Source organism: Chelonia mydas, chromosome 1 (genome assembly GCF_015237465.2).
Source record: "Chelonia mydas isolate rCheMyd1 chromosome 1, rCheMyd1.pri.v2, whole genome shotgun sequence".
In the NCBI taxonomy this organism is placed as follows: domain Eukaryota; kingdom Metazoa; phylum Chordata; order Testudines; family Cheloniidae; genus Chelonia; species Chelonia mydas.
The window spans coordinates 94,908,485-94,927,278 of NC_057849.1; the positions used below are offsets into that span (position 1 = coordinate 94,908,485).

Genomic DNA, 18,794 nt, shown 5'->3' on the forward strand with positions numbered 1-18,794 from the left:
TCCACATCCTTCTTGTAGTGTGGGGCCCAAAACTGGACACAGAACTCCAGATGAGTCCTCCCCAATGTCGAATAGAGGAGAACGATCACGTCCCTCGATCTGCTGGCAATGGCCCTACTTATACATCCCAAAATGCCATTGGCCTTCTTGGCAACAATGGCACACTGTTGACTCATATCCAGCTTCTCGTCCACTGTAACCCCTAGGTCCTTTTCTGCAGAACTACTGCCTAGCCATTCGGTCCCTAGTCTGTAGTGGTGCATTGGATTCTTCCGTCCTAAGTGCAGGACTCTGCACTTATCCTTATTGGACCTCATCAGATTTCTTTTGGCCCAATCCTCTAATTTGTCTAGGGCCCTCCTATCCTATCCCTACCCTCCAGCGTATCTACCTCTCCTCCCAGTTTAGTGTCATATGCAAACTATTCTAAAATGCATCAATAACACAGTAGATAAAGGAGAACTGGTTGACAATTTATTTGGACTTTCAAAAGGCTACTGAAGGAACTAAGTATGCACGGTAGAGACAAAATGTTTATTGCTCAGGAAGGAACGCACTAAGAGATAGAAAACAAAGAGTAGAAATAAATGGTCAATTTTTAACATGGCAAAAGCAGGATACCACGAAGTTCCATACAAAGACTGATGTTCAATATATTTATTTGTTGTGTGGAAAAGAGGTGAGTAGTGAGGTGTCAAAACTTGCAGATGGTACAAAATTATTCAGGTAAGTCTAGACCAGAGAAGACTGTCAATAACTTCAAAGGACCCTAACCAAACTAGATGAATGAGCACCACAATGGCAGACGAAAATAAATTCTGACAAATACAAAGTAGTGCATATTGGAGGGAACACTTAACGACTCATGCATCCGATGAAGTGAGCTGTAGCTCATGAAAGCTTATGCTCAAATAAATTTGTTAGTCTCTAAGGTGCCACAAGTCCTCCTTTTCTTTTAACGACTCATATACTCTACTGGATTCTAAATTAACTATATGACTCAGGAAAAAGACTTGGATATCATGGTGTACAAACTATATTCTAAGTTTAGTAGCAGTCAAGATAGCAAACAAAATGTTAGGATACAGAAGGGAATTGAATAGAAAATAACATAGAAAATATTTTTCTATTATATAAATCAATGATATGCACTCACCTGGAATACTCTACTCAGCTTTCAAAAAGGATAAAGCAGAAAGCCAGGGACAGATGATGAGAATGATTACAGAGACAAAAACTCATATAGCGAGATGTTAAAGAAGTTGGGATTATTTACTTTAAAGAAGAGATGAATAAGAGGGAACATAATAAAAGTATTGAAAATAGTAAGTAGCATGGAGAAGGTAGCTCAAAGACCTGTTCTCCCTGTCTCATAACACAAGACCAGCGGACACTCAATGAAATTGAATGGTGGCAAATTCAAAATGAGGAAGAGAAAACTGCTTCATAAAATGCCTAACCTGCCTATAGTGCTCATTGTGACAAGATATCATTGAGGCCAAGAGGTTAGGAGGATTCAAGAATGGATTGGATGTTTATATGGATAACAAGAATATACAGAATTATAATAGTAAATACTAAAAAAAGGTAGGAAGCAATATAAACTCTCATATTTCAGATTGTAAGTCAAACTCTTACTCTTAGGGGTTAGGAGGAAACTGCCCATGAAACAGGTAATTCCAGAACTTTTGGATTTCTCATAGTTTTCTCTAAAGCTGCTAGTACTGCTGACTGTCAGTGACAGAAAACAGGACTAACTGGACCAATGGACTGATCCATGTGGCAGTCCCATGTAAGAATTAGGCATTGTTGATGCTTTCTGCTAATGTGTTTTAAACATCTGGACCTAGCATTGGGAAATTCAAACTCCCAGCTCTAAGCTACCAGTTAAATTATAATAGATTCATAGATATTAAGGTCAGAAGGGACCATTATGATCATCTGGTCTGACCTCCTGCACAACGCAGGCCACAGAATCTCACCCACCCACTCCTGAGAAAAACCTCTTACCTATGTCTGAGCTATTGAAGTCCTCAAATCGTGATTATACCAGTAATGTACCAGTTATTACACATTTAGAAGTATAATATGATACATTATATTTGAACATATGATAATCAAGATCATATGCAGCAATTATTACAAAAAAAATTGCAGAGAAGTAGCCCATAGACTTTTTTCCATTTAAAAAAGCTTCTATAGTAAAGAAAAATGCAAAGTATATGCAATGAATTCCTCTAGAGAACAATATATATACAGTACTGTTGTGTGTATGGATGTACAAAGTGTTAATGGAAAACTTTTGCAAGCTCAAGTTATATTACACAGCACATAAATCACTCTTACTCTATAATAAATAAAGTATGTCACCTGGGCAGGTATTAATTATACATGCAGATATTTCAATATTCTTACACCTATCATTATTAATTTGCATATTTAAGGATAAATTACAGATGTAATTTTCATTGCAATCTTTTATTTACTACAGTAAATCATAGTTAAATGCAGCTTTCTTAAGCATTTAAGGATAATTGAATCTATCTTATATACAGTACATACATAATAATTAAGATGACCTATGGCATTCCAAGTTAGGTGCCTTGAATGTGCAATTTTTTTTAAAGTATAGCACTTTATTATGTAACCTCTCCTTATGAAATCAAAGACAAAGCATGTTCTCCAAATATAGGACACTTTCTCTCTCTCTCATGTGAAGAACTATGTAGATAAAATGAAGCTATTTCCTATGCCCTGGTCTAGACTACAAGTTTAGGTCGAATTTAGTAGCATTAGATCGATTTAACCCTTCACCCGTCCACACGACAAAGCCATTTTTTTCGACTTAAAGGGCTCTTAAAATCGATTTCGGTACTCCTCCCCCGACAAGGGGATTAGCGCTGAAATCGACCTTGCTGGGTCGAATTTGGGGTAGTGTGGTCGCAATTCGACGGTATTGGCCTCTGAGAGCTATCCCAGAGCGCTCCATTGTGACCGCTCTGGACAGCGCTCTCGACTCAGATGCATTGGCCAGGTAGACAGGAAAAGGCCTGCGAACTTTTGAATCTCATTTCCTGTTTGGCCAGCGTGGCAAGCTGCAGGTGAGTGCAGATCTCATCAGCAGAGGTGACCATGATGGAGTCCCAGAATCACAAAAGAGCTCCAGCATGGACCGAACGGGAGGTACGGGATCTGATCGCTGTATGAGGAGACGAATCCGTGCTATCAGAACTCTGTTCCAAAAGATGAAATGCCCAAACGTTTGAAAAAATCTCCAAGGGCATGAAGGACAGAGGCTATAACAGGGACCCGCAGCAGTGCCGCGTGAAACTTAAGGAGCTCTGGCAAGCCTACCAAAAAACCAGAGAGGCAAATAGCCACTCAGGGTCAGAGACCCAGACATGCCGCTTCTATGATGAGCTGCATGTCATTCTAGGGGGTAGAGCCACCACTACCCCACCCCTGTGCTTTGACTCCATCAATAGATTATCACACAACAGGGATGCACATTTTGGGGATGAGGAAGATGATGAGGAGGAGGAGGAGGTTGAGGATAGCGCACAGCAAGCAAGCGGAGAAACCGTTTTCCCCAAGAGCCAGGAACTGTTTCTCACCCTGGACCTGGAGCCAGTACCCCCTGAACCCACCCAAGGCGGGCTCCTGGACCCGCCAGGTGGAGAAGGGACCTCTGGTAAGTGTACCTTTGTAAATATAATACACAGTTTAAAAGCAAGTGCGTTTAATGATTAATTTGCCCCGAAGACTTGGGATGCATTCGCGGCCAGTACAGCTACTGGAAAAGTCTGTTAATGTGTCTGGGGATGGAGCGGAAATCCTCCAGGGACATCTCCATAAAGCTCTCCTGGATGGTCACTCCTCATGGTCACCTGGTTGAAATAGGGTAATTTTATTAAGGGGACATTCAGACGTGGCTGTTCCTGCTGGGCTGTGTGCCTGTGGCTGAAAAGAAATATTTCCCGCTGTTATCCACAGTGTGGGGAGGGGTGAAGCGATCATCCCAGAGAATTGGGTGTGTGTGGGGGTGACCGTTCCTGCTGGGCTGTGTGCCTGTGACTGAACAGAAATCTTCCCTGCTGTCCCCCATGCTGTGGGAGCAGGGGTGAAGCAATCATCCCAGAGAATTGGGGGTGTGGGGGGGAGTGTTAGTTGGGTTTGTGCTGCACGTTAACTCGAAAACTGCAGCCCTTCCTTTTAAATTGCGCTGCTGTTTGAAACCATTCCCACATGTTATGAGGGTGTCCATGTCCTCATCACTCTCGTCACTGCGCTGCCATCGCCTCCTCGCCTGCTTTTGCAGGTTCTGGTTCTGCATATACTGCTGGATAACACGCATGGTGTTTACAATGTTCATAACTGCCATGGTGATCTGAGCGGGCTCCATGCTTGCCGTGGTATGGCATCTGCAGGAGAGCAGAGTGGCAGCGGAAGCAGCGGGTGGATGACGATGCTGACAGCAATATGGCGCCCGCACGAAAAAAGGCGTGAAACTATTGTCGGCCGTTACTTTCATGGAAGGGGGGGGTAAGGGGTAGGCTGGCAGCAGACAGTGCAGTACGACTGCTAGCCGTCGTCGTCTCCTGGGTGCTCGCCAGCTGACGGTGCAGTACGACTGTAGCCATCATCGTTTCCAAGCAGACAATCTCCATGAGATGAAACTTCAGAAGAGAATGACCTGGAGTCACTCCCATGTCTGCCCAGGCGCCCTGACCGACCTCACTGAGGTCGGCCAAGAGCACCTAGGAGACGACGACGATGACGGCTGCCAGTCGTACTGAACCGGCTGCTGCCACAAGGCAATGAGCTGCTGTTGTGTAGCAATGCAGTGCCGCGTCTGCCAGGACACATACGGTGACAGTGAGCTGAGCGGTCTCCATGCTTGCCGTGGTATGGCGTCTGCACAGGTAACCCAGGAAAAAAGGCACAAAATGATTGCCTGCCATTGCTTTCATGGAGGGAGGGGGGCCTGACGACATGTACCCAGAACCACCCGCAACAATGTTTTTGCCCCATCAGGCATTGGGATCTCAACCCAGAATTCCAATGGGCGGTGGAGACTGCGGGAACTGTGGGATAGCTACCCACAGAGCAAGGCTCTGGAAGTCGACGCTAGCCTTGGTACTGTGCACGCACTCCGCCGACTTAATGGTGTTAAGTGGGAACACACACAACTGACTGTATAAAATCAATTTCTAAAAAATTGACTTCTATAAATTCGACCTAATTTCGTAGTGTAGACATACCCTATGTAAAATACTGTTTTATACTATTACGGAATACAGATTGTCCTGAAGCTACAAAGAATTTTGTGAACATTACAAAAAACAAACTACTGGATAAAATTTAAAGTTTTTGACCTATAAAAGCCCTAAATGTCCTGGGATCTACTTATTGAAAGACTGCATCTCTCCAGTGCCATACTATTGCCACAGCTGCATTCACAGGGGACAGATGAGATGGAGTCCCAGGATCAGAGGGAAGCAGCTGATGTGGCATTATCCATGCACACTCCTCAGCTTTGGAACTCACTCTCCACTTCAGTTTAAAACAGCTCTAGTTTATCAATCTTTGGAGTAGCATGAAAGGCCCATATGCTTTTGCTAGCTGTGAGGAAACAGGAAAGGCTGCAGTGGGAGTTCTTAATGATTTTAAATATGTTTTTCACTGCTGGATTATCATTAGTAGATATGAATACTGATTAATGGTTAAAGGAATGGGGGGCTATAGGTATGGTCTATTTGGTCCTTATATATTTAAGAATAGTCCGTGAATGCCTTGAGTAAAAGATAGGCACTCTTCTTTAAGTGGCCAAATATAAAAATCAAAATAAATAAAATACTTTGGCCAAATGTCAGACTCAATGTATAGTACTTAACTCCAGGAGTTAGACCTATTAAAACCAATATCACTATTTGCAAAGTAAGCTGCTAATCAGTGTAAGAGAGGTAAAATCTGGCCCTTAACCACTGACGCTTATCTTCTGATGAAATTACATCCAAAGTGTAACTCATACCACCATACAATATGACTAAACTCAGCCCAGACACTTTCCCAGGTAGTTGTACCTGTTGAATTTGGTCCAGAAAAGCCAGACAGACTCTCAGCAAGATCAGACAGGAGTAAAATAAGCATGGAGGCAGGTATTGGTGTTCGACTGAAGTCAGATCTTGATTTCAGTGTAAGTGCCAACACAGATTTTATCTGACACCTAAGAGAAATCACTTAATTTCTCAGTGCCTCAGTTTCACTATTTGTAGCCTGTCATAAATATAAAGAGAAGGGTAACAACCTTCCTGTATACAGTACTATAAAATCCCTCCTGGCCAGAGGCACAATATCCTTTTACCTATAAAGGGTTAAGAAGCTCAGGTAACCTGGCTGGCACCTGACCAAAAGGACCAATAAGGGCACAAGATACTTTCAAATCTAGGGTGGGGGGGAGAGGGAAGGCTTTTGTCTGTCTGGTCTGTGTGCTTGCCGGAGAGAGATCAAGAAAGCAAGTAATTCAGCTCCATTAGAATTAGTAAGTACTAGCAAAAAGAAAAGGAGTACCTGTGGCCCCTTAGAGACTAACAAATTTATTTGAGCATAAGCTTTCATGAGCTACAGCTCACTTCATCAGATGCATTCAGTGGAAAATACAGTGGGGAGATTTATATACATAGAGAACATGAAACAATGGGTGTTACCATACACACTGTAACAAGAGTGATCAGGTAAGGTGAGCTCTTACCAGCAGAAGAGCGGGGGGCGGACCTTTTGTAGTGATAATCAAGGTGGGCCATTTCCAGCAGTTGACAAGAACGTCTGAGGAACAGTGGGGAAGGGGGGAAACATGGGGAAATAGATTTACTTTGTGTAATTACCCATCCACTCCCAGTCTTTATTCATGCCTAAGTTAATTGTATCCAGTTTGCAAATTAATTCCAATTCAGCAGTCTCTCGTTGGAGTCTGTTTTTGAAGTTTTTTTGTTGAAGAATTGCCACTTTTAGGTCTGTAATCGAGTGATCAAAGAGATTGAAGTGTTCTCCGACAGGTTTTTGAATGTTATAATTCTTGACGTCTGATCTGTGTCCATTGATTCTTTTCCAAAGAGACTGTCCAGTTTGGCCAATGTACATGGCAGAGGGGCATTGCTGGCACATGATGGCATATATCACATTGGTAGATGTGCAGATGAACGAGCCTCTGATAGTGTGGCTGAACTGATTAGGCCCTATGATGGTGTCCCCTGAATAGATACGTGGACACAGTGGGCAACGGGCTTTCTTGCAAGGATAGGTTCCTGGGTTAGTGGTTCTGTTGTGTGGTGTGTGGTTGCTGGTGAGTATTTGCTTCAGGTTGGGGGGCTGTCTGTAAGCAGGGACTGGCCTGTCTCCCAAGATGTGTGAGAGTGATGGGTCATCCTTCAGGATAGGTTGTAGATCCTTGATGATGCGTTGGAGAGGTTTTAGTTGGGGGCCGAAGGGGATGGCTAGTAGCGTTCTGTTATTTTCTTTGTTGGGCCTGTCCTGTAGTAGGTGACTTCTGGGTACGCTTCTGGCTCTGTCAATCTGTTTCTTCACTTCAGCAGGTGGGTATTGTAGTTGTAAGAAGGCTTGATAGAGATCTTGTAGGTGTTTGTTTCTGTCTGAGGGTTTGGAGCAAATGCGGTTGTATCGTAGAGCTTGGCTGTAGACAATGGATCGTGTGGTGTGGTCTGGGTGAAAGCTGGAGGCATGTAGGTAGGCATAGTGGTCAGTAGGTTTCCGGTATAGGGTGGTGTTTATGTGACCATCGCTTATTAGCAACGTAGTGTCCAGGAAGTGGATCTCTTGTGTGGACTGGTCCAGGCTGAGGTTGATGGTGGGATGGAAATTGTTGAAATCCTGGTGGAATTCCTCAAGGGCCTCCTTCCCATGGGTCCAGATGATGAAGATGTCATCAATATAGCGCAAGTAGAGTAGGGGCATTAGGGGACGAGAGCTGAGGAAGCGTTGTTCTAAGTCAGCCATAAAAATGTTGGCATACTGTGGAGCCATGCGGGTACCCATAGCAGTGCCACTGATTTGAAGGTACACATTGTCCCCAAATGTGAAATAGTTATGGGTGAGGACAAAGTGATAAAGTTCTGCCACCAGGTTTCCCGTGACATTAGTTTACTTTAGTTTTGGCTTGTGATTTTCTCTGTGCTAAGAGGAAGGTGTATTCCTGGTTTTCTTTTTGTCACTTTGAAGTTTTTGCCCAGAGCGAAACCCTCTGTGTTTTAAATCTGATTGCCCTGTGAGATTAGCTTCCCTTCTAATTTTACGGAGGTGCTTCTTTTACCTTTTTTCTTTCTACTAAAGTTCTGTTTCTTTTAATAGCCTGATTGATTTCTCTATGGTCCTAAGACCCAGGGCTTTGGGTCTGTGATCACTTTGTAACCAACTGGTTACAATATTATTCTCAAGCCTCCCCAGAAAAGGGGGTGTAAGGGCTTGGGGGGATATTTTGGGGGAACAGGATCTCCAAGTGGTCCTTTCCCTGATTCTTTGTTAAATCACCTGGTGGTGGCAGCGTACCCTCCAAGGGTAAAGAGTTTGTGCCTGGGGGAAGTTTTACCCTAAGCTGGTAGAAATAAGGGTCCCCACATGCAGGTCCCCACATCTGTACCCTGGAGTTCAGAGTGGGGAGGGAACTCTGACATAGTCTCACAGGGATGTGGTAAGAATTATGAACTGCTTGTAAAGTTCTTTGAGATCTTTGGATAAAAACGCTTTATAAACCCAAAGTAGTGGTATATAGATTAGGGCCTGATTCTCTACTGTCTTGCACCTTGTGCATCATTTATTTATACCTGTGCAAAGTGAGTGTAAAAAGCAACCATTTTGATTTGGCAGCATTTTTTACCCACTTTTTACATGACTACACAGGGGCAAAGCTGAGAAAAGTCAGACCCTTATGTCTAATCTTGTCATTTACTTTCATGGGGCTATTCTCCTGAGTAAGAATAACTCACATGAGTATGAGTTTACAAGATAGGATCTTGGTGATCACCCACAGGACTATATGAAAGTTCATCTTTAAAGTTAATGGAAGACATCGATCCATCTTAATATGCAAATGCATGTGATTATACTTTATTTCTGCCCAGAATGCCATTTGTACTCAGGCAGCATTGTCCATACAATTTTACTTTAAAAATGTGTAAATGTGTCTCTTGGTTCTTGAATGGAACCCCCTAGCCATTTCTGAACCACCGAATGTTTTATCTGAGTTGTGGAGTCTTCTGGGGATGAATAGCTGTCATCCACCCCATCACACACAACTTAGTGTGAGAGTTACCAAAAGGTAATAGATAGAATTGGATTGGATAGACAGCACTACTAAAGTTTAGTTTGACAAAGAGAGAGAGAGATCAACAGAGAAAAGGGTGGGAAAGGATTTAACAAAATTAGAGGAAAGCAGCAATTTTACAGTGACTTGCAAAAGCTAATTCGGAAGTGCAGTGTTATCCATACAAAAATATATCCTCCCCATGGCCTCTCTAACCAGCCTCTGGGGGCTATTTGCTTTTGCCACAAAAATATTTCTGAGCTACTTTTTTATAAAGATTTTTTTTTTATGCCACAAGTTTGTTGGCCATTTTTTCTCTGGTATCTATTGCAATAGTATGTTTTCTCCCCTCAACGGTGCAATTTTTAAGGATTATTTTTTATAACTTCATTTTTATATATTAACCTGGACCCACTCTGTGCAATAGTAGATATTTCACTCTCTGTGATCTCAAAGAATGATGCATTCTGAGTGTCCACAGCAAAGAGAACTGGCCAGCAGACTTCAGGAACATTACTTTTTGCTTAAGATTAGTTTGAATTTATTATGTACTGAACTCCCCTCACAGACTGATTATTTTGGACATTTTTCAGAGTAACAGCCGTGTTAGTCTGTATTCGCAAAAAGAAAAGGAGTACTTGTGGCACCATAGAGACTAACCAATTTATTTGAGCATAAGCTTTCGTGAGCTACAGCTCACTTCATCGGATGCATACTGTGGAAAGTGTAGAAGATCTTTTTATACACACAAAGCATGAAAAAATACCTCCCCCCACCCCACTCTCCTGCTGGTAATATCTTATCTAAAGTGATCACTCTCCTTACAATGTGTATGATAATCAAGTTGGGCCATTTCCAGCACAAACCCAGGTTTTCTCTCCCCCCCGCCCCACACACAAACCCACTCTCCAGTTGGTAATAGCTTATCTAAAGTGACCACTCTCCTTACAATGTGTATGATAATCAAGGTGGGCCATTTCCAGCACAAATCCAGGGTTTAACAAGAACATCTGAGGGGGAGGGGAGTAGGAAAAAACAAGGGGAAACAGGTTACCTTGCATAATGACTTAGCCACTCCCAGTCTCTATTCAAGCCTAAGTTAATTGTATCCAATTTGCAAATGAATTCCAATTCAGCAGTCTCTTGCTGGAGTCTGGATTTGAAGTTTTTTTGTTGTAATATCGCAACTTTCATGTCTGTAATCGCGTGACCAGAGAGATTGAAGTGTTCTCCGACTGGTTTATGAATGTTATAATTCTTGACATCTGATTTGTGTCCATTTATTCTTTTACGTAGAGACTGTCCAGTTTGACCAATGTACATGGCAGAGGGGCATTGCTGGCACATGATGGCATATATCACATTGGTGGACCCATGGAAAAGAAGCCCTTGAGGAATTCCACCATGATTTCAACAATTTCCATCCCACCATCAACCTCAGCCTGGTCCAGTCCACACAAGAGATCCACTTCCTGGACACTACAGTGCTAATAAACGATGGTCACATAAACACCACCCTATACCGGAAACCTACTGACCGCTATTCCTACCTACATGCCTCCAGCTTTCACCCTGACCACACCACACGATCCATTGTCTACAGCCAAGCTCTGCGATACAACCGCATTTGCTCCAACCCCTCAGACAGAGACAAACACCTACAAGATCTCTATCAAGCATTCTTACAACTACAATACCCACCTGCGGAAGTGAAGAAACAGATTGATAGAGCCAGAAGAGTTCCCAGAAGTCACCTACTACAGGACAGGCCTAACAAAGAAAATAACAGAACGCCACTAGCCGTCACCTTCAGCCCCCAACTAAAACCCCTCCAACACATTATTAAGGATTTACATCCTATCCTGAAGGATGACCCAACACTCTCAAAAACCTTGGGAGACAGGCCAGTCCTTGCCTACAGACAGCCCCCCCAACCTGAAGCAAATACTCACCAGCAACCACACACCACACAACAGAACCACTAACCCAGGAACCTATCCTTGCAACAAAGCCCGTTGCCAACTGTGCCCACATATCTATTCAGGGGACACCATCACAGGGCCTAATAACATCAGCCACACTATCAGAGGCTTGTTCACCTGCACATCCACCAATGTGATATATGCCATCATGTGCCAGCAATGCCCCTCTGCCATGTACATTGGGCAAACTGGACAGTCTCTACGTAAAAGAATAAATGGACACAAATCAGATGTCAAGAATTATAACATTCATAAACCAATTGGAGAACACTTCAATCTCTCTGGTCACGCAATTACAGACATGAAAGTTGCGATATTACAACAAAAAAACTTCAAATCCAGACTCCAGCGAGAGACTGCTGAATTGGAATTCATTTGCAAATTGGATACAATTAACTTAGGCTTGAATAGAGACTGGAAGTAGCTAAGTCATTATGCAAGGTAACCTATTTCCCCTTGTTTTTTCCTACCCCCCACCCCCAGACGTTCTTGTTAAACCCTGGATTTGTGCTGGAAATGGCCCACCTTGATTATCATACACAATTGTAAGGAGAGTGGTCACTTTAGATAAGCTATTACCAACAGGAGAGTGGATTTGTGGGGGGGGGGGGGGGGGAGGAGAGAAAACCTGGATTTGTGCTGGAAATGGCCCAACTTGATTATCATACACATTGTAAGGAGAGTGATCATTTTAGATAAGCTATTACCAGCAGGAGAGTGGGGTGGGGGGAGGTATTTTTTCATGCTTTGTGTGTATAAAAAGATCTTCTACACTTTCCACAGTATGCATCCGATGAAGTGAGCTGTAGCTCACGAAAGCTTATGCTCAAATAAATTGGTTAGTCTCTAAGGTGCCACAAGTACTCCTTTTCTTATTTTGGACATTGAGCACATTTTGGTTGCTCGCTCTGTATTCATGTTTACTTTTCCAACTCACTTAACAAATGCAGAAAAATATAAGCCAAAGTATAAAATACAGGATAAAAAAAAGTTATGTTAAATCTAACGGTCTTTTTGGCAAAGAGAAAAGGGGTTTTAAAAGACTTTGAAAACAAAGAAAGTACATACTATATAAAACAAGATTCAACAAATGCATCAAAACATAAGTGACAAAGCGATGAATGTGCACTATTTATGTTTCTTTGTATATCCCTGTATCTGTCCCACATTACTGAGTTATGCAGGACTTGGTGAATTCAAATGACATACATTCACCATACTCTATATAAATACTAATTTTGAAAGTGAATAATACTTTTCTTCTTACATGATCTGTGTTCTCTGCATTACCTCATCAAGCTAATGTATCACAAGAAACAGATTAAGGTAAAGCATACAGCCTTTGAAAGTGGTGTAATAAATATTGTGTAACTGGCCATCCAGAGAGACAAAAGGTAAACTGCTTTTTAAAACTTTGTATATATTATTTTCTAACTTTCAACAATGAAAGCAGCCAAACAAATAGAATCACTACAGTTATAAAACATTCTGAGAAAAATAGATTACAAGGGAGTGGTGGTGTATTTCAGTTATTAAAGAATGAACAGTATTCACTGTATAGCCACAAGGAAAAATGGACATTCAAGAGTTGACCATAAATGTTTTTATTTCCTATTAAAAAGGAAACTAATTCAATCAAATTTTCTCCGGGGGAATATATCTGAATTAATTTGGATTTAGGGAGAACATAACAAAACAACAAAATTATTATAAACTTCAAAATCCTACTAGGGAAAAATACTTTAAACAGTGTTATCCTCAGAGGACACATCAAGCCGATCTTCAACAAAATGCTGGCAAGAGAGGAGTACTTAGGAGACACTTTTAATTGCATCATAATTATAAAAAAATATATTTTATCCAAGACTCTAGATAATGCATAGCTTTGTGGGAAAGAATTCAGCAGCTTGTGTCCCAGTTTGAATAAACTCAGATTTAAGTTTTAAGCCTTTTCCTCCTCATCATGGTTTGCCTAGCCGGCTCAGAAACTTATACACATTTCTCATAAGAATCATTTTGTAGATCTTATCCTCCCTGGTACACGGTTGTGACCTGAGGATACAAAGAAAACTGCAAATGTAGTTCAGGAATAATTTTCAAAGGTTTTACTCTCTACATGTAATATAAATGTTCCCCACACCCTTCCTGAGATTTGGTACAACTACTCCACTGTTAAAGGCAGCTCAAATTTGGCGCTGATTGCACATACCACTTGCTGTATCCCCCCCCCACACACACACACCCGTACAGTACTGAGCACAATGGCACCTTTAACTTCATTTGATTTGAACTGTTGTCTTTTCATGCACCTGACCATTTCTCCACTGTGGTGTGACAATGCTGCTGACCATTAGGATTCTGAATACACGCTCTCCCCACTTTCTGGGGGAGAAGTAATGCTTAAGTAGTCTTGTTCTAGCATCTGGACTGGTGGGTCTGCTTAGTCTTAAATTATAGCTCACTGGAAATTGACCATGCTACCATCAATTAGCAAATTGCTCTAGCCCCAAAAATTAAGGCATGAGTCACCTCCACTCTTGTCAACCTTTACTAGTAGGTGCTTAACAGTCTACTCTTTTTCTGTTTGCCCATTTGATTGCAGACATCTGTGGCTAGCTATTATGGCATAACAAAAATCATAGCCATGTGCAAACTGCTGAAATCCCTACGCTGGTGACCACCGTCTGATACCAACACCTCATGTAGTCTGTGCTGGGCAAAGACGTCTATGTGTACCAGCCACTGTGGAAGTTTTTGAATTCTTCAGTTTCTGCAACTCAAAACAACATCTATAATATACTACTAGATTCATGTAGTTTTCACTATACAGCATGCAAAGGTCTGGTACCACCTCCTGCCATGGGTAAGACAGTATATTAAGGGATTACATGCTTCCAAGAGTCTCACTTGAAGGTTCCTCACACAGCAGCACAAGCTTTAGCACTTCTTCTATTTGTCCATTCTTAAGAGACCAAACAGCAAAGCTTGGGCCATGCACTACTTCATCACAGTGTGTCCTTTCCAAGCTCAGTGACCATGAAACCACAAATATTTCACCTGGAGGAGTCAGATCATACATAACTACTAGCTACTCACAGAATGTCCAGAACTCCAACAACTGTGACAAACATTTTCTTATGACCAGCCGGCAATGATAGCTTTCTTCGGTGTAGATAAATGGAGACCTGGCTTGGTTGCGACCCTTAGTTCAGCCATTTTCATGCTTGACAATGAACTTGTGGCTCAAATGACTCTTGCAAATTGCCATGTTATGCCAGAAACTATCTGCTTAAGCGGCAAAGAGTCCTGTGGCACCTTATAGACTAACAGACATATTGAAGCATAAGCTTTCATGGGTGAATACCCACTTCGTCGGATGCTTAAGGTTTCAGTAACTGGTGTGTCCTTTTCTGGTCGGTGTTTAACAATAATGTTGGGTGTCTTCAGGAGCAAAAAAAAAAGCATTATTTTTAGTCTGGTGCTGCTGCTATGTGGGTTTTATTGCTCGTGGTTGCCTTCAAAGGATCTGACTCCATTGTCCTCCCCCCCAGCAAATTGTATTGATGGAAGTGCTCACAACGATCACAACTACATGAATTTCTTTTTCGATCTGGGCATAGATTATTTCTGTGGAGATGAAAGACTTGAATGTATGAATCAGTATTCGCTTCTTGCAGTAACTCAAATCCAAGTCTTCACTTCGATGCTTCCATGTGAAGACGCTGCTTTAGCCAAATGTGTTGCATTAACAATTAATTGTTTCATTTAGGTGACGGCAGAACCTTGCTGGGCGTCCTATTGAAACTCCGTCTGACTCTTTCTTTAGGAGATCTCTCAGTGGTGCCAACTCATCTGAGAGGTGTGGTTTGAACTTGGCAAGGCAAAACAACAATTTTCTTTTTAAGCTCAGCAGGATTCTGACTGTCTCGTTTTAGAGATTGCTGCTGAGTTTGCTGGGCCAGGCCTGATACCTTCAGCTGAGGGAATGTGACTGACATACTTTATTTCAGTTGTTTTTATAATACATTTGTCCAGATATCTGGAGCATAGCACATGGCTCGGTATTGTTTTCCTCAACACAAAGCACAAACATGAAGATGTCTTCCTCAATGACTGCAACCCCACAAAGCCCTGCAGAGCTTTAATCCAAGGGTTTTTGAAATACTTCTTGAGCTGAATGAATACCAAAGAGTAAGCAGGTAAATAAGTTTCTTGTGGGATAGTAAACATGGTTAGTAAACCTGGCTAGAGAATGGTAATTCCATTTTGTGGAGAATTTCAAGATTTCCAAATTTGGTTTTGTTCCAATTTTCAGCCCAGCTGTACTGGAAGTTCCTGCTCCAGGATAGCCCACTTGGTGGGCTGCCGAGGAGCAGGGAACCCAGAAATCCTGGGCTGCCAAGGACTCATGAGCCTGGTGGGTTGCCAAGTAGCTCGGAACCTGGAAGCCCAGGCTCCTCAGAAGCATGCCAGGAAGACTTACGAGGAGGCAACCTGGCTGGAATTCTGCCTGGTTTCCAGCAGTATTTTGTCAGAACTGAACAGTTTCTGCAAAATATTTTGATTTTGATGTATTGGCAAATTCTGATGACAGAACATTTTGTCAGAATTTTTCTGACCAGCTCTAGTGATAAGTATTGAATTTCTTTTCCCGTTTTTCCAACCTTGCCTTTCAGACACTGGAAAACTGGGTATCCCAAGAATGTACTTGTCACTTCATCAGACGTATGCATCTGGTAATGGTCCGATTTGATTCCCTTGTTCAGGTGTCACAGACTCAGCACAGCTGTAGCTCCCCTGTGTGCAGCTTCTCCTCTACCACTGCAGAGTTCAATCGCCTTCTCTGTAGGATCACCTACTTTGACAATTACCCCTACATTTTCCAGTTTCAATATTTCATTAGCTGACTGACTGATTTTTATGTTGCAGTACAAGTGGGATTTTTCTTGGACCGTGGTACGTACTCTGAGACCTATTGGAATCTAGACCTTAATCTGGTGTTCCCTGGCCAATATCTTCAAAACTAGAAATCTAACTTCTATAGAAGCTGCTGATGCTTAGTACTTTTGAATGACAGGGTTATTTATTCAGATGCCTAAATATGGATTTAGGAGCCTGACTTTAGCCTGGGAGTTTTGAAAATGTTGCCCCCAAATAACTGCTGTAACCCTTAAAACATCTTTGCATTCTTTCAGTCCGTCATCTGTTTTGATTGGTGTCAATGGCACTAGAACTGTGATGTTTCCCACTGACATTACCCAGTTCATGATCCAGGATCACTATAAGATCAGATGTTTCTTAGGTTTCTGTGCTTTACTATATAATATTGTACACATTTTATACCCTCATTGCAGTTCTCTCCACTTCTGAATTTCAAGCTGTGCATGCAAATTGAATAACTTCTGCTCCTCAGGATGTTTCATGGTTTCCCAGTTCACGCTGGGCTCCAGCAAATCTACCATCTACGTCAGCCAGCTTTTGCACATGCAGGACTTCTGTCTCATGTAATGCTTGCAGGAGTGAGTATGTCCTTTAGGCAATAGCTCTCCACCAATAAATGATTCTAGACAGAAACACTTGGGCAGAGAGAATAGCTTTCCTGGTGATATGCTCAGTTTCTGCATTGCAACTAAGTGCACACTTTTCTACTAGATCAAACTGCCTATACGGTCAACTAAAAGAACTTGTAAGATTATCTATAATAACGACATCCAATGATTTCCATTAACACAAAAAGCAAAAGACGAGCCTGTAAACCATTGTATGCAGAGTGGTGCTAACACAGCATTTATCCTATCTACCAGCTTCCCCCATTCAAACTAGTATGCTCAGCCATAGCTGCAAGATAAGCACAACAATATATAGGAACCTGGAATAAACTTTACCAAGGGCACAATACATTAAAAACAACAAAAAACATGGGGACAAGTAGAATGAGATTCACTGGAGAGCTTAAGAAATAACTTTTGACAGAGAACACAACTCTAGTTCACACGAACGATAGATTAAAAAATCAGTTGTAAATTGCTTGAGTAATGAGAAATTTCAATGGTTTCTCAATATAAACTGGCAAATGCTTTCAATTTAAAAAACAAAGAACAACTCTACACATGGATCCACCACTTTAAAGAGAATACACCAACAACACATAACGTGTGTCACTCTTCGTTTCTCCTTCAACAGTATCATTTTTTGATTCTCATGCTTCTAAAAACTCCATGGCCTTTGTAGGATAAGTGATGTTATATTTTGTTACCTCTGCTTGGTACTTACAAATAGACATGAGGCCAGATTGGTATAACAGCTTCTTATAAAATAGAGTGGATCAGACTGAGTCTAAGCATTTCCCAACAGAACAATGGATATTGGCTTATTGCTGCCTGAACTCTTGAGCCCTGGCTGTGAAGTACATTACAGTACTTTCACATTTTCTGCCTGGATATTAGTCATTTCAGGATGTAATCAAAGCATGTTTTCTGTACAACAAAGTAACACTCCCCATCAGTTTGAAGTTCCCTTTTACCAGAATGGTGAACTACATTTTTTTAAATTAGAAAATGAAGTATTGTTTGCACACAGAGTTTCCATATCAAAGAAACATTCCAGTGATAATAAAGTCTCCAGGAGGGAAACATTACTATAATTCAGAAATTTGGCAAATATTTCTTAGCACTTCAAAGATTCCTATAAGGCTTTCCTCATAGAAAAGCACCATGATGCAGGGTTCAGAGCAGAGAAAAGCATCAGAACTCGAGTATTTTTAGTTCTGTTGATGCCTCACTGTGACTTCGGGCATGTCCCTTAATCTCTGTGTCCCTCAATTTACCCATCTGTAACATGGGAAGATTATTATTATGGTATTATTATTACAGGAGATGGGTTAGATGACCTGACCTAACAAGTCTTTTCCAATTCTAGTTTCAATAACTGTGAATACTTCCGTACCTCGCGGGGCTGTTGAGGTTTAATTAATTAATGTTTGTACTGAGCTTTGAAATTTCCAGATGAAAGGTTCTGTATAAATGCAAAATATTATTACTCCTTGATGTGATTGTGTTGGAAAAGTATCATCTTACACAATACAACTCTTCTCTCAATGATTTCAAGTGTTTGAAGTTTTGATAAACATATTTGTAATTAAGAACGATATAGTGGAGATAATCTTAAGGCGTGACCTGGATTATGAAACCAGAAATATGGCTTTAGGGATGGAACAAACTAGAATTAAAACAATTCCTAAGGCCAACTCTGTCTGTAGTTGGGTAAAAAGCATTCTGTTCTTCCTTTTTCTCTTTCAGTTAAGCTACTTTCCTTTTCCAAAATTGAACAGATTTTATAGTGGTTATGAATAGAAGATTTACCATTTTTACACTAACCTAACTTTTATATTTGCTCATGACTTTCTCAAAAATTTCCTTGATCTAAAATTTTCCATGCTTGGACTCAACCTAAACATGAATATTGTTGAAAGTTTTAGCCAACTCGATCTAGCCATT

The 18,794-nt window shown here is 41.5% G+C and overlaps 1 protein-coding gene across 6 annotated transcripts in view; it reads right to left on the reverse strand.

The window, feature by feature from the left end:
* The window catches only part of ABCC4 (ATP binding cassette subfamily C member 4), a 209,407-nt gene that overhangs the window by 12,251 nt on the left and 178,362 nt on the right, over positions 1 to 18,794 (reverse strand). For 2 of the 6 annotated variants that reach the window (XM_043534639.1, XM_037895837.2), the window contains one exon: positions 12,889 to 13,350. The exons of the other annotated variants lie outside the window; for them this stretch is intronic. In XM_043534639.1, the coding sequence (XP_043390574.1) occupies positions 13,324 to 13,350 (27 nt within the window). In that variant the 3' untranslated portion in view covers positions 12,889 to 13,323. Of the gene's footprint in view, positions 1 to 12,888; positions 13,351 to 18,794 lie in introns of those variants that run through there. 6 annotated transcript variants of the gene reach the window in all.